Source organism: Aquarana catesbeiana, linkage group LG11 (genome assembly GCF_042186555.1).
Source record: "Aquarana catesbeiana isolate 2022-GZ linkage group LG11, ASM4218655v1, whole genome shotgun sequence".
NCBI classification, from domain to species: Eukaryota; Metazoa; Chordata; class Amphibia; order Anura; family Ranidae; genus Aquarana; species Aquarana catesbeiana.
In genome coordinates this window covers 234,350,911-234,365,028 of record NC_133334.1, presented here as the reverse complement: position 1 = coordinate 234,365,028, position 14,118 = coordinate 234,350,911, and the positions used below count along the sequence as shown (strand labels likewise).

Sequence of the window (14,118 nt, the reverse complement as noted above, 5' to 3'; positions counted from 1 at the left end):
AGATTTCAGGGCAGATACTCACCCCTCTTTATGGTCATGAAAAGAAACAGCTTGCAGAGGCCGGTTTTGGACCTTGCGCACCTGAGACAATTTTCAGCAAAAGAGAAGACTTCCGCAAGTTCCTTCGGTTCGCTGTAGGTCAAGACCATCTCCAGCTACAGCCATTCAGGCTTTCAACATCACCCTGTGTGTTTTCAGGGTCTTATTGGTTGTTATGGTCTTTATTAAAACAAGGAGCATACGCCTGCATAGTTACGTGGATGTCCTTCTCCTACTGTCCCAAAACAGAGGGCAGCTGCTGGAGCCCAGAGCTCATGTCTTTTCAATGCTCCTCAAATTCGGTTGGCACCTGAATCTGGAAAAAAGTCATCTGGAGTCCACTCAGTCTTCTGTGTGCCTCGGGGCTCAGTTCAATATAATCAAGAGGACCATTGCCTTGACTCTGGATTCCGATGTTTTGGAGCAGAATACTCCTGGCCCTGTCTTCCACCCACCTGCGTGTCTTTTAGTGTATAAAATGATTGGCACTATGGTGTCTATGGTTTCAAGGGTCAAGTGGAAGCTGGAGAAGGCCACCCTACCAGAAGGGGTTTCTCCAGCAGTGGGAGCCAGGAAGCAGAATTCAGGTCATCTACATAACCTCAGTCATGAGAGCGAGTCCCCTGGTGGCTCCAATGGAGAAACTGGCTGATTTGCCATTCCATTGCCCCATTTCCTGGTTCACAATCACGTCTGATGCTAGCATGGAATGGGGGGGGGGGGGCTTGCTGCCTGTCAGGGATAGCTCAAGGCAGGCGGGGCTGTCAATTTCACAATATTGTATTGAACATTCTGAAACTACGGGCAGCCTTCTGCACCCTACAGGCCTTTCACCATATAACGAAGGGAGAGTCAGTGCTCTTAGGCTAGTCAACACTACGGGGATCTCCTACATTAAAAGACAAATGGGGACTCACAACCTGTTCTCTATTACAGAAAGTGGAACCAATTATATCCTGGGCTCAGAAGAATCAAGCCTACATCTCAGTGGCTTATGTCCCCAGAGTCCGAAACGTTTTAACAGACTTTCTTTCTAGAGTCTAATTTGACAACGATTGGTCTCTACATGTGGAGGTTTTCAGGCACAGATACCTTGATGGATCATTGAAAATGCAGGAGGACCTGTGCATTTCTTCCAGTCCTGGTCAACCTCGGGTTTCTACAAATACTCGGAACAGAGGTTGTGGGGGTAGTGGCAGTGATACCTTATTGGCCAATTAGGCCATGGTTCCCCTTGCTAGCATAGTTTAGCTTCCGGTACCCAGTGCACCTTCTCCTCAAGCCAGACCTTCTGTCACTGGGTGCAATTCTACATCCATATCCAGCATGGTTGCGTTTGACAGCCTGATTCTTGAGATTGGAGGTCCTCGGCTGCTCCTCCAGAGTCATCTCTGTTCTCTTGAATACTAGAGAATGAACGCAAACAAAATTTAGGGGAGAATCTGGTCAAAGTTTGTTCAATACATGTCTGCTGCTGACAGATCATGTAGTGATCTAGAAGTTCTAAATATCCTAGGCTTCCTTCAGTCGGATTTAGGTCTGGCTCTATCGGTCAGCTCCCTTGACGTTCAAGTGTCAGCTTTATCGGCCTTCACAGGTGTATCCCGGTCTAGGCATCTTTTCCTGTCCAACAGTTCTTCAAGGGAGCAGCTAGGCTCAGACCTCAGAGTAAGCGGAGATTTTCCAAATGGAGTCTCCCTCTTGTTCTCAACCCCCTTAACCCCGGGAATTTGAGGGCTGTCTCTGTTAAAGGCCTCTCCGTCAAAGTCGCCTTTTTCCTGGCTATCACGTTGGCATAAAAAGCCTCAGAGATTGATTCACTGGTCATGGAGAACTTTTCTTGCGTCGAACAGTGCTGTTACCTATGCTTGACTCAATTCCCAAGGGTGCATCAGTCTTTTGTGGGAGCCAAGAAATTGTTCTGCCAACCTTTAGAGTTCTAACTTGCATCCTTTGGATGTGGGAGAGGGCAGGCTCTGGCTTAGTTGGTTAAAGCGCATGTCTAGTAAACAGGGAATCCTGAATTGACTCCCAGCAGGGCCTTCCTTCAGTTTTAGGATCCCTCAGATATTGTGAAGTTATATCTACAAGCTACAGCTTCCCTCAGGCTTCAGAACGCCTGTTGATTCTTTTGCCAGAAAGGACAGAGAAAACGTGCCTCATCTAGAACTATTGTGGCATGGATTGTGTAAGGCCATCCAACAGACTCACAGAGGCAAGGGCTTGGCTCCTTTTGGAGGTAGTGACTGCTTACTCGACAAGGAGTGGGTCTACATCTGGGGCAGGTTCGCAGCATGTGGTTCCCAACGTAATCTAAGCCAGTCTTGTAGTCCTCAATCAATACATTTGTGGCTCATTTTAGTGTAGAGTCTGTTTATTGTGGCTTGCAGGTCCTGTCTGTTGACGGTACAAATTAAAGCCTTTGGGTTAGCATTGCCCGCCCATTGGATGTATGGCTAGTTAGTTCCCATACGTATGCTGCCATGGAGTCTGTAAGGAAAACCGAAAATGTCTTATCAAATACTTAGCGTAAATTTTCCTTTCCCGATAGACTCCATGGCAGCAGGAGTCACCCCCCCAGTGTCCGGAGTAGGCTAGTTATGGAAGAGGAGTGGAGGCGGGGTTAACCCATACGTATGCTGCCATGGAGTCTATCAGGAAAGGAAAATTACTGTAAGTATTTGATAGGAAATTTTCCGTTTTATATTAGTATCCCTGGTCTGGTTTGCACTACAGAATCAAAGGGTATATAAACCTAAATATTCAAAATATATCTAAATTGACATTTACTGTAGCTTTCCAGTTCATAGAAGTGGTGACTGCATTTGTTTTCTTTTTTCAGGCTAAAAACATTTTCTACAAATACAGAAAAAAACTGATGATCCTGTTATAAATATTCTGGGGAATTCAATAAATCCCTAACAGTACTTTTCTGGCTGCAATGCCCTTTAAAATGGCCTGTGCCAGATTCAAAAATACCTGACACCTGTTTCAGTAGCCTTATCAGCATGTGCATCAGATTCAAGTATTAGTAGCGTCACTATTACAAAATGGCGCTAATAATGCTCTTAATTCAAAAATAATTACCTTTAATTTGTAGATGATGAAACTGAAGGTAATTGAGACTAACTTTAAGTTGTCATGCAGAGACAGGCAGCGTGCATGTGGCATGCCGCTACTAACTCCTCCCCATCCTACCTGTCATTGGTTGTTAAGGATGCTGTTGACTTCCCAACCGACAACCACCTAAGACCCAGTGACAGTAATAGTTTGCAGAAACTGATAGGGAAGATAAGACACTAGTTCCCCATAAGCTCCTTGTTTATTAAAAGCAGGCAGTGGGCAGATTCTTCTATAGGCAATTGCAGGCTGTCTGTTGGCTAAGGATCTGCCCACTGCCAATTATTAATCATAAGAGGAACAAACCTGATGGGGCACTAGAACTGTGATTCCCCGTCAGACTCCACCCACCCAGCTTCAAAACTTCCCTGCCGCTGCACTGTCTGTATGGACTATCCAGCCTCAGTGCACCTCCACATGCAGGGCATACCCCAGATTCATGTATTTGTTTACAACAGGTACATTAATCTGTTGACAAAGTTCTAAAGGAGGGCGCACCAGCCCAGTGCATTATCCAAAGCATATTTCAAGCACAAATAATGTACAGCAGGTCAATTTAAAATGATAGCGGCAAAATAAACAAGGTCCAGGTATAGTCTAGATATCATCCAAAATATTGTCAACACCCCTGGACAGACCTTATACAGTGTACAACTGGTAAAATACACTACCATACAAATGACTAAACAAAAGGAATATCCTTTTAGAGAATGAAAAGAAAAGAAAACAACAACTTATCCAGCTAACACCAGGGTGGAGAAATTGGGGATTGAGTAATTAAATAAATTAAGCTGCTATACATCACATAGGGAAATAATTAGTCATCTGGAATCTCAGCAGAGTAGTACATCAAGCCTGTCCTCACGTCTTTAAATTTCTTCTGATGTTTTTTGACCATATATACCCAGCGTTCCGCCTTCATAATAGTATCTACTTCCCTGTTTCAATCTAAGAGTGTGGGACAAGTGGTCTGTTTGCAGAACCTAGGGATTAAAGGTTTGGCTGCATTTATTATATGGGAAGTAACGCTTCTCTTATAAAGTTTCCTCAAGGAGGGGACCCTGTGAAACAAAAATTGAAAGAGAGAACTTACTTATGGTCTAAGAGTATTTTTTTTTTTTTAATCCAAGGGGTGATGGCCTTCCAAAGGACAGTTCCTTCTTCTTTTAATATCTGCAAACATTGGCTTTTTTCAGTACTGTTGTATACTGCTGTCATTTTTTTATCCTTTTTGGTCCATGTCACACTAGAGATCATTAGCAAGAATACGCCATTGACCAGATCGCTATAAACTAAAGGGAAGCACACAACTGCTTTGAATGTGTCACACTCTTAATGGTTTTAACAGCAAACTATCAATCCCTCGCTGGTGATAACGCTGCAAGACCAGCGGTGAGAGAGTGCTTCTTCAGTTCTGCAGCCAGTGAGGGATCAGCACATGCAAGTACAGTGAGGGAAAAAAAGTATTTGATCCCCTGCTGATTTTGTACATTTGCCGACTGACAAAGAAATGATCAGTCTTTAATTTAAATGGTAGGTTTATTTTATACATAGTGTTTCTCTGTATGCAAATGGATAACTTGGTGACACAAAGTGAACACAGTGGCGCTAGTGCTTAAAAATCTATAAATATCCAAAATTAAACCAAATAATAAGCACCACACATGTATATCACATAAATAAATGCCCACCCAGTGACAAGTGAAAAAAACATAAATAACATAAATAATTCAGACACTGCTAGAAAACAAACAACAGTCCTTTTAAATGTTGACTTTCTATTCTTTTCTTTTCTTCAACTTCCACCACACCCAAGTGTTTGGTGATCCCACTCCCTATGGTAATCCACTCACCGAATCCTAATGCCCACACTCTCGTGTTAGGGCTTAAAAGCTTGTTGACCACATCACACGGGTCACATCGGCAGATCACAATGTCAGAATCATGTGCAGGGATCGTTCCATATGTGAAATATAAAGAATACTCCAATAGTGCAAAAACGTTTACAAATTTATTAAAAGCACTCAAAATCTTCAGTATCAAACTCACATATAACAAGTGTCAAATACGCAGATAAAAACTTCCACAGCAAATCGATCTTCACAGCACAACAACAAACGCATATAGATCAGCCACTTAATGAGTTGTGGTCACGGCAGACCCGAGTTGTGCAGGCGTCAGACTATCTCTCTCACCTACTCCCCGGCGCCTCCCCGCTCTATCGATGTGTCACTTCCTCATACGATGCGGCATTGTCACTCGTCATTGGTGGGGTACGTCACACAGCCACGCCCCAACATGTTTCGTCATACACCGACTTAATCATGGGATTGGCTGTATGGTGTGACGCTCGTTCCTTTTATCTCCTCCCTCCATCACCTGACTAGCGAAGCATCGACGCGCCTGCACACATCTCGTGTCCCCGCAGCCACAAAATCTTCATTATTACAAGCCGGCATTAGATGTACATCATGCACACCACTCCGCCCTTCCAAAGTAGCTTATATCATGGGCATAAGATATAGCATCCCTTGCCACTAATGCAGTGTTAGTGTAACTCCACACTCGTGACTGCAACTACTCTGCATAAGTGATGAGCATCCATAAATGATATAGATACCAACACTCTACTCGTTACACTGCTAAACAGGGTGATTGATTCCCCTACTCTGTACAGCATGATATAACATGCAATGCTATAATGCTATAATATTGCAAATAATAATAAAACAACACTTTGAAATATTAAATAAAATTATTATAAAAATAATATATAAAAATCTAAAAAAATGTATTTATCATTGAGCACTAACAATAACACAGTCAATTACCGATCATTAAAAGTATGCGAATAACTGAATGGGCGGTTTCTTCTAATATTTTTCTCATCATATAGTCAAACATTATATACCTATATTTTTCTAAGTTACCTGGTAAAGATCACGAGGAGGGTCTCTAATCTCACTGACCTTATAGGGGATGTGCAAATATGTCTTCCTGGATTCTCGGGATCATCCCAGTGACCCGAAGATCCACCACCACCCGTGCTCCCTAATCCGTCCCTTACCTCCTCTTTACACCTACTTCTTAATCCAATCTAAAAGTGCCTGTTGTGTGTGATCCCTTATGTCAAACCCACAACAAACTTAAATAATATAATTTAATACACCTCAAATCACCCATAGATTAACCCTTAAGATATAATTATGTGTGAATCTCCTATTACAAACACCAACTGCGCTGGAAAACAGCACAGTTGCTCAAAGTGTAGATTCCCATATTCACCATACTACTATGGGAATATGAAACAAAATATACATAACACACTAATGAGTACAAACAAAATCCGTGAACCTATATAAATAAATATTCGCTCATCACCCACTACCTTCCCCCCACATATATAGGTAAAGATGGGTTCAAAAGTTCCCTATGTTTCAACCAGATACACCCCTAAACCAAATCATAGTAGAGGTGTCAGTTATGATGACAGGTATTCGCTGACACCTTATATTATTTATAGGCATCAAGCCTATTAAGCCTAAAATCCTTCCTGAAGTTCTTTAAAAATCATTTATAAAGCAATTCAAGTCTAGTTCGATGTTTAACCCTCTAGGTGTCAGACATTTAAAGAGGAATATCCATTTGGTTTCCCTTTGACATAAATACCTCACCCCTGTTTGACCCTCTCCAGGTTGGATGCACTACATCAATGCCACAAAACTTGAGGAAAGATGCATCCCGCTGATGTTTATCTCTAAAGTGCAACGAGACACTGTGGTATTTGTACCCATTTTTTATATTAGTCAGATGTTCTGCTATCCTAATTTTCAATAATCTTTTGGTTCTTCCTACATAAAATAGGCCGCACGGGCACCACATAAGATACACCACATGAGAGGAGTTACAGGTGATGAATTCCCTTATTTCAAATGTGTCTCCATCTCTATTAGTAACATTCATTACCCCTCTGTGGCTGGTTCTAACCGTCAGTTTTTTATCACTGTAGCCTTTCTGTACAAACTTGCCTTTAAGGACGTTGGCCTGCTCTAAATAGTCGGTGGAAGACTATTTAGAGCAGGCCAACGTCCTTAAAGGCAAGTTTGTACAGAAAGGCTACAGTGATAAAAAACTGGATGAATTAATACAGGAGGTGGCAGAGGTCCCCAGAAGTCAGTGTCTCCAGAAGAGAGAGCTCCCAGACCCCATTAATCAACACCAATTAAGTTTTATCTCGGGCTTCCACTGTCAGTATAAGGATATTGAGAGTATATACCAAAAACACCGGCACATTCTTTGTAAGGACAGGCATTTAGGAGAGATACTACCGCAACAACCAAAATTTATCTATAGGAAAGCCCCAAATTTTGGAGACCAGATAGTTAAAAAGATCTTGGATCCTCCAAGGGCTTTAAAAATAGATTTTAGAGGTTTCTATTGTTGTAGGAAATGCGTTTGTTGCAGAACGGTTAGAACCAGCCACAGAGGGGTAATGAATGTTACTAATAGAGATGGAGAAACATTTGAAATAAGGGAATTCATCACCTGTAACTCCTCTCATGTGGTGTATCTTATGTGGTGCCCGTGCGGCCTATTTTATGTAGGAAGAACCAAAAGATTATTGAAAATTAGGATAGCAGAACATCTGACTAATATAAAAAAAAGGGTACAAATACCACAGTGTCTCGTTGCACTTTAGAGATAAACATCAGCGGGATGCATCACTGCTACAGTTTTGTTGCATTGATGTAGTGCATCCAACCTGGAGAGGGTCAAACAGGGTGAGGGATTTATGTCAAAGGGAAACCAAATGGGTATTCCTCTTTAAATGTCTGACATCTAGAGGGTTAAACATCGAACTAGACTTGAATTGCTTTATAAATGATTTTTAAAGAACTTCAGGAAGGATTTTAGGCTTATTAGACTTGATGCCTATAAATAATATAAGGTGTCAGCGAATACCTGTCATCATAACTGACACCTCTACTATGATTTGGTTTAGGGGTGTATCTGGTTGAAACATAGGGTACTTTTGAACCCATTTTTACCTATATATGTGGGGGGAAGGTAGTGGGTGATGAGCAAATATGGGGTATGTTTTGGGTGGAATAGAAATTAGGGATTATGATGTGGCATTATTGGGTCGCACCCGGTTTTGCACTTAAGGTTTGGTACTATATATTTGCATAATTTTGGAAATATTTATATAGGTTCACGGATTTTGTTTGTACACATTAGTGTGTTATGTATATTTTGTTTCATATTCCCATAGTAGTATGGTGAATATGGGAATCTACACTTTGAGCAACTGTGCTGTTTTCCAGCGCAGTTGGTGTTTGTAATAGGAGATTCACACATAATGATATCTTAAGGGTTAATCTATGGGTGATTTGAGGTGTATTAAATTATATTATTTAAGTTTGTTGTAGGTTTGACATAAGGGATCACACACAACAGGCACTTTTAGATTGGATTAAGAAGTAGGTGTAAAGAGGAGGTAAGGGACGGATTAGGGAGCACGGGTGGTGGTGGATCTTCGGGTCACTGGGATGATCCCGAGAATCCAGGAAGACATATTTGCACATCCCCTATAAGGTCAGTGAGATTAGAGACCCTCCTCGTGATCTTTACCAGGTAACTTAGAAAAATATAGGTATATAATGTTTGACTATATGATGAGAAAAATATTAGAAGAAACCGCCCATTCAGTTATTCGCATACTTTTAATGATCGGTAATTGACTGTGTTATTGTTAGTGCTCAATGATAAATACATTTTTTTAGATTTTTATATATTATTTTTATAATAATTTTATTTAATATTTCAAAGTGTTGTTTTATTATTATTTGCATTATTATAGCATTATAGCATTGCATGTTATATCATGCTGTACAGAGTAGGGGAATCAATCACCCTGTTTAGCAGTGTAACGAGTAGAGTGTTGGTATCTATATCATTTATGGATGCTCATCACTTATGCAGAGTAGTTGCAGTCACGAGTGTGGAGTTACACTAACACTGCATTAGTGGCAAGGGATGCTATATCTTATGCCCATGATATAAGCTACTTTGGAAGGGCGGAGTGGTGTGCATGATGTACATCTAATGCCGGCTTGTAATAATGAAGATTTTGTGGCTGCGGGGACACGAGATGTGCGCAGGCGCGACGATGCTTCGCTAGTCAGGTGATTGAGGGAGGAGATAAAAGGAACGAGCGTCACACCATACAGCTAATCCCATGATTACGTCGGTGTATGACGAAACATGTCGGGGCGTGGCTGTGTGACGTACCCCACCAATGACGAGTGACGCTGCCGCATCGTATGAGGAAGTGACACATCGATAGAGCGGGGAGGCGCCGGGGAGTAGGTGAGAGAGATAGTCTGACGCCTGCACAACTCGGGTCTGCCGTGACCACAACTCATTAAGTGGCTGATCTATATGCGTTTGTTGCTGTGCTGTGAAGATCGATTTGCTGTGGAAGTTTTTATCTGCGTATTTGACACTTGTTATACGTGAGTTTGATACTGAAGATTTTGAGTGCTTTTAATAAATTTGTAAACGTTTTTGCACTATTGGAGTATTCTTTATATTTCACATATGGAACGATCCCTGCACATGATTCTGACATTGTGATCTGCCGATGTGACCCGTGTGATGTGGTTAACAAGCTTTTAAGCCCTAACACGAGAGTGTGGGCATTAGGATTCGGTGAGTGGATTACCATAGGGAGTGGGATCACCAAACACTTGGGTGTGGTGGAAGTTGAAGAAAAGAAAAGAATAGAAAGTCAACATTTAAAAGGACTGTTGTTTGTTTTCTAGCAGTGTCTGAATTATTTATGTTATTTATGTTTTTTTCACTTGTCACTGGGTGGGCATTTATGTGATATATATGTGTGGTGTTTATTATTTGGTTTAATTTTGGATATTTATAGATTTTTAAGCACTAGCGCCACTGTGTTCACTTTGTGTCACCAAGTTATCCGTTTGCATACAGAGAAACACTATGTATAATATTCTGATTATTTAAAGTGGCAGCTTTAGATTTAGCTCTTTCTTTGTGTCTGAGGTGCAGTGGTGGGAAGTGAGTTAGGAGGGAGCATTAGGACTCACATTACCATAGGTTTATTTTAACAGTAAGAGACAGAATAACAACAAAAATATCCAGAAAAACACATTTCAAAAAAGTTATAAATTGATTTGCATTTTAATGAGTGAAAACAGGAATTTGATCCCTTATCAATCAGCAAGATTTCTGGCTCCCAGGTTTCTTCTATACAGGTAATGAGCTGATATTAGGAGCTCTCTTAAAGGGAGTGCTCCTAATCTCACCTTGTTACCTATATAAAAGACACCTGTCCACAGAAGCAATCAATCAGATTCCAATCTCTCCACTATGGCCAAGACCAAAGAGCTGTCCAAGGATGTCAGGGACAAGATTGTAGACCTACACAAGGCTGTAATGGGCTACAAGACCATCGCCAAGCATGAGAGGGTGACAACAGTTGGTGTGATTTTACGCAAATGAAAGAAACACAAATAACTGTCAATCTCCCTCGGTCTGGGGCTCCATGCAAGATCTCACCTTGTGGAGTTTCAATGGTCATGAGAACGGTGAGGAATAAGCCCAGAACTACAATTTTTCCAATGATTTAACAGCAGCTGGTACCATAGTCATCATGAAAACAATTGGTAACACACTACGTGGTTATGGACAGAAATCCTGCAGTGCCCGCAAGGTCCCCCTGCTCAAGAAAGCACACATACAGGCTGTCTGAAGTTTGCTAATGAACATCTGAATGATTCAGAGGAGAAATGGGTGAAAGTGTTGTGGTCAGATGAGACCAAAATCGAGCTCTTTGGCATCAACTCAACTCGTCGTGTTTGGAGGAGGAATGCTGCCTATGACCCCAAGATCACCAACCCCACCATCATACGTGGAGATGGAAATATTATGCTTTGGGGGTGTTTTTCTGCTAAGGGGACAGGACAACTTCACCGCATCATAAGGATGATGGACGGAGCCATGTACTGTCAAATCTTGGGTGAGAACTTCCTTCCCTCAGCCAGGGCATTGAAAATGGGTCGTGGATGGGTAATCCAGCATGGCAATGATCCAAAACTCACGGCCAAGGCAACAAAGAAGTGGCTCAAGAAGAAGCACATTAAGGTCCTGAAGTGGCCTAGCCAGTCTCCAGACCTTAATCCCATAGAACATAATAGACTGGTAATTTCTTTGTCAGTGGGAAAACATACAAAATCAGCAAGGGATCAAATACTTTTTTTCCCTCACTGTAGGTGAGTGTTTTCACTTCCTGCATTGACCTCCTGCCATCAATGGGATCATTAGTGTGACATAAACCTTATAAAGTTTCCTCAAGGAGGGGACCCTGTGAAACAAAAATTGAAAGGAAGGACTTACTTATAGTCTAAGAGTATTTTTTTTTTTCATCCAAGGGGTGATGGCCTTCCAAAGGACAGTTCCTTCTTCTTTTAATGTATGCAAACATTGGCTTTTTCTATACTGTTGTATACTGCTGTCATTTTTTTATCCATTTTGGTCCATGTCACACTAGAGATCATTTTTGTAATAATGAAGAGCAAAAATTGACTTCTAATCTGTTAAAACATTGGGGCTTCTATCTGGAAAACATGGCAACCCATACAAGTAAAACATTGTCTATAGCAGGAACTACTTGAGTTCTCTACAGCAGACAATCCAGTTCCCTCATTCATCAGCAACATGAAAGGAATAATCTGAAGTTTTAGCACCAGTCTAAGTCACTATATTTTCCGATATGTGATTGTAATTTCCAATACTCTTTGAACTCTTATAAAGTAAATGCCACTGGGTTAAACAAAGAAAGGTATAGAATTAGTGGGTACCATCATCCTTCGAGGATTATTGGGAAAAATTGGAGAGGGAATGACCAGGACTTCTCCAATTAAGTCCTACCTCATCCAGAAAAATGGTTGTGGACTATTACGTTACCTCATAAACACATACAAAGTAGATAAAATTTCAATTTATTCAAAAAGTAGACATATTAAAAAATCTATATATAGACATAATATAGATTAACAACAATACAGTGAAGACAAATTTCAATATAATGTTGATTGGGATAACAGTTTAAAGCGCCCGCAAGGGTAAGTGAAGGCAGAATTTGAGTACTTATGAACGTGACCTCGAAAGTTTCGCGGTCAAGCCGCTTCTTCAGGAGGCGTCTTAGTACAACTTCTACAAAGTGAAATAGTCAACATTACAAATACATAATAATAAACCAAATAATGTATGATAAAGAACATGGCATTGGAGTAGTTAATCAAATTTTATATTTGCACTCACCAACCAATGCCCCTTAGGGCTAGGACGGCACTTGTGAGGCGTTCCCTCGGGGGCGAACAAGGGGAGTTTTTTGGCAAGGTAAACTATTGTATGCAAAAATAAAAGTAAATAAAATTGGATAATGAGTATTAATATAGTTTTTCAATAATTGGAAAGATCGTGAGGGAAAGATAAGAGGGAAGAAAAAGAGAGGGAGAAAAAAGTGATAAGGAGGAGGGGAGGGAGAAAAGGAAGGGGGGGGAGGGGGGGAGAAAGGGGGGAAGGGGGGAGGGGGGGAAGAAGGAGGGGAGGAAGAAAAAATAGGAGGGGAGGGGGGGGACAAGAATGAGGGAGGAGGAGAAAGAAAAGGGGGAGGGAACGGGGAGGAGAGTGAGGAGGGAAGTAAAAAGGGGGAGGGAGGCATAGGGGGGAACGGGGAATGGAAAGAAGGGGGGGGGGGGAAGGGGAGGGGAAGAAGGGGAGAATAGAAGAAAAACTCTTTGGACTCTAAAATATTACTCTTACTCTTTGAACTAAAAATAACTGTTTTTGAAATGAAGGATACTTTGTTAGCTTTGTGAATTGAGCCTTGTATCTTAAATAGGATACACTCATTAATAACTAAGACGTATTTAACCTGGATACTTTGTTTTGTAAAAGTATAATTATTTTCTTCTTGGTAGATCACAAGAGATTATACCTTCCTTGACTACATACTAGGAGGATGCCAGTTAATGTTTACAGTAAGTACTGAATACTGCTCTTTGTGTAACCATCCTGGCTATACAGATATACTGGACATCCCTTATTGTCATGGGATTGATTTACTAAAGGAGTAGTGTGCTGCCTCTGCAGTATATAGAAAATGCAGTTATATCTGTATATAGCCTACACTGTTTTCTGGTAATTGTTTTTGGTTATGCTGCCACCCACTTTGTGGCGATTTTTTGTATTGCGTGTTATTTTCTGTATTTCCTCCCCCCTTCTTATGAGGTAATTTCCTTTTTCTTTTGTGTGGGCTTCTCTAATCCTTCTTCCTCTCAAGACACATACTGGGGCATGAAAGCCAATACTAATTTTTGATTATCTAAACCACTTCTATATTAAATCTACAGCATCTTATTGTATTGCCTCAGTGTTCTGCATACAATAAAGACATTTGTGAATTTTAGGAGTTTGGTGAGTTCAGGTATCTGATGAAGATTGTCTCTGTTATATTCAAGCTAGACTTGGAGGCCTCAGAGAGGGATAGTCACTATTACAGCCTTTCGCAATCTTTTCAACACAGAGGAACCATTGAAATAACTGTCCTTTCTAGTAATTTTTAGCAGGGGTTTCCTGAGATCTATAACTCATGATACATTTATGTGACGGTCAGTGGGAAGAATGCTCCTTACACTTGTGGTCATTGGGAAGAATTACCCCTTTATAGATTGCTAAAAAGATCAATGGCATCAGTGGGAACTTATCTCAGAGACAGAAATTGTTCATTGCTCAAGGAACCCCTAGTAACCTCTGGAGGAACCCTGCTTGAGAAACCCTGCACTATTCCAATCACTAGAGTCAGAATAAGTAGACAGCATTCATTCAGCTTAGTGAATAAGGTTAAGCTTTTTCATTTTGAATGCC

At 41.0% G+C, this 14,118-nt stretch overlaps 1 protein-coding gene across 2 annotated transcripts in view; it reads left to right on the top strand.

The window, feature by feature from the left end:
• The window catches only part of CPNE2 (copine 2), a 180,902-nt gene that overhangs the window by 109,369 nt on the left and 57,415 nt on the right, over positions 1 to 14,118 (top strand). For both annotated transcript variants that reach the window (XM_073605522.1, XM_073605524.1), the window contains exon 10: positions 13,173 to 13,232. In XM_073605522.1, the coding sequence (XP_073461623.1) occupies positions 13,173 to 13,232 (60 nt within the window). The remainder of the gene's footprint in view (positions 1 to 13,172; positions 13,233 to 14,118) is intronic.